Below are 2,740 nucleotides of genomic sequence, written 5' to 3' on the forward strand. Positions count from 1 at the left end.
AGTATTTAGAAGCATCGAAGTAACAGGGGGCTGGATAAAAAGGCACACAATGTTCCCTCTACTACTGTCTGTATTACTTGTTTTTGATCGTAAAACATCCCAATAAAAACATACAAATTTGAGGTTATAACTTGACAAATGTTAAAGTGTTATAAAAACTTTTGCAAAGTACATTTATAGGCTGACCCCAGAGTCAGATCCTCAACACCTATAAGCCTCACTGTTCGCATATCCACCTGTGCATCTCTGCTTGACTCTGAAACTCATTCCCCCAAGATATCAACATGGTTAATTTACTGGGCTTGGGAAACTCACACTATAAGACCCATCTTTTTAAATTGGCCTTCTCTTTGTGACATGTTTTTTTACCTTTCTCTTAATTCTCCTTTTCTATGCAATATTTTCATTTTTTTAATTACTTTTTATGACTTAGTTCTACAATTGATGTTTAATTTGATGTTGATTGCATTTAAAAATGAAATGATTTTTGATTATTAATGCATGCAAGTACAGAAGAAAAAAGGAAACACATTTAATATACTTAAATACTGATTTTATACTTTTTTTGCACATTAAAAAGCGTTTATAGGTGTAAAACTTTTACTCATATCAGAACTATCAAAAATTGTGTCATCCTCATGCTGCCACCTAGTGGACAGATCATAAACACGCAAGTTTTTGTTTTAAACAATTAACAGGGAAATAAAAAAATAATCAATCCTCAATATCCTTATAAAACCGAATGGTCTTTATTAATAAAACAAAAACTATTTTAACAGTTCTGCGTTTAACTTTTTTTTTTTTTTGCCAAATATCAAAAGACCTTCCAGTTTCTGTATTTATTGTAATTAACCACCTTATAACACTAATTAGTGAGGCACAGAAAGGTGTTGACTTAAGTATAAATAAATGGAAATGGGAATTTCTGACATTAAAGGATAGTTACGGGTTTATACCACTGATTAAAATGTTTCTGGAGACTAATAGAAAGATTAGAAATGAGTAATTTAATAGTAAAATATATTTTTCATCTTCTTCTTAAAAAGTCAGTTGTGTATGATATGATTTTCTTGCAGAGAAAAATAATATAATGTGTTGCTCTTCATTTAATAGCTTTAAAGTGGTGCCTCTCTGCTTCAAGAAACCTCAATCTGCCGACTAACTGACTGACTAAAAGGCGCTCGATCAATCACTGAGCCTGAGCTCCTTGGTTCTTCTTCTCCTGCCAGGACTTCTTCCTCAGCTCCAGCTCAACATCAGTGAATGAGGCTGGGCCCCAGTTAGTGATCCTCTGAGGTCCTTTGTCACCTAAACAAAAAGTCAAACCAGACATCAGCTACTTAATAATCAATATCCACAGAGAGAAGTACTTCTGATGGTTGTTATTTCCTGTGATTCTCACAGTGGAGGGAGAATGAAATGACCCTACCTGGCTGGATGAGACGAACCAACCCCTCATGTTTGGCCACTTTATCTTTCCAAGTCTTAGTCTTGTTTGCTGCTCGCTCCAGTTTTCTTGATACCTCCTTAAGATGAGGAAGATAAGAAAGATAGGTGATTAAAAAAAGGTATCTCCTACGATGAGAAGGATTTTTTGATAGCACCAGCTTAACATAACCAATGATTTTTAAGATAGTTGTAAGTCATCTTTTGGTTCCTTTGAAATAAATAATCTCGTGGGATGGAAGAGTTTGTTCTGCAACCCGAGGGTCGCAGGTTCGAACCTCAGCTACATCTGACAGTCCTCAGGGTGAAAATTTTACGGGCCTTTTATTACATTTATTTCTAATAAATTCTCTGCTTGTAATAAATCCAACTGTTGTAGTTTGCAACTCTGCCACTAGATGTGAGCACAATCTAAACACTAAACCTTTAATTTCAATAAATTAATTTGATTTTTCTTGAAGTTAGAGACATGTTTCATTTCATCTTAATGTATCAGATGTGATTTAGTGGGATTGTGTTTGACAATGATTTAAATGACCTGGTTTATGTTTTACTGAAAACTTTAAGAGGGAAAATACATCTATTGTAAGGCTAAAACATAAGCCAGCCTCTATCTGATGTATAAATCCTTAAGAACCTGGTACTGCTCCAGCGCCCCCTGCCGCTCCCTCTCCAGCCTGTCCAGCTGCTCTGATGCTGCTCGCAACTCCTTCTCCTTGGCCAGCTGCTCAGCCATCAGCTCCTCCTTCTCCGCCTCCGTCTGAGAAAGCTCCTTCTGCTGTTTCAGGTAGATCTGCTCCAGCTCCGCCCTCTTTGCCGCCTCCTCTTCCAATAATCTGTTAAAAAGCAGACATTAAACACTTAAATTATCGGTTATTAATGTACTGCAAGTTCTGAGGATTTATAAACATATAGACTGATTCAAAAGCATGAGAAAATATTTGAAAGTATCTCAAAATGTTTTTATCACTTTAAATTCCTACTAATGAGTTTCTCATTGAATCACCAGAAGCCAATGACCATTAAAGGTCAGTGTAGCTACAGTGGGGCAAAAAAGTATTTAGTCAGCCACCAATAGTGAAAGTTCTCCCACTTACAGATGAGAGAGGCCGGTAATTTTCATCATAGATATACCTCAACTATGAGAGACAAAATGAGAAAAAAAAAATCCAGAAAATCACATTGTCTGATTTTTAAAGAATTTATATACAAAATATGGTGGAAAACAAGTATTTGGTCAGTTACAAACGAGCAAGATTTCTGGCTCTCACAGACCTGTAACTTCTTCTGTAAG

General features: G+C 35.8%; 1 protein-coding gene across 1 annotated transcript in view; it reads right to left on the minus strand.

Moving 5' to 3' along the window:
- Positions 1-596: 596 nt before the first annotated feature.
- Positions 597-2,740, minus strand: part of swap70 (SWAP switching B-cell complex 70kDa subunit) — a 22,301-nt gene continuing 20,157 nt past the window's right edge. The window contains exons 10-12 of the mRNA XM_015383445.1: positions 2,084-2,282; positions 1,430-1,526; positions 597-1,308 (exon numbers count right to left, since the gene is read on the minus strand). Coding sequence (XP_015238931.1) covers positions 1,190-1,308; positions 1,430-1,526; positions 2,084-2,282 — 415 coding nt within the window. The 3' untranslated portion in view covers positions 597-1,189. The remainder of the gene's footprint in view (positions 1,309-1,429; positions 1,527-2,083; positions 2,283-2,740) is intronic.

This window comes from Cyprinodon variegatus, unplaced genomic scaffold, assembly GCF_000732505.1.
Source record: "Cyprinodon variegatus isolate N-32 unplaced genomic scaffold, C_variegatus-1.0 Scaffold285, whole genome shotgun sequence".
Taxonomy (NCBI): Eukaryota; Metazoa; Chordata; class Actinopteri; order Cyprinodontiformes; family Cyprinodontidae; genus Cyprinodon; species Cyprinodon variegatus.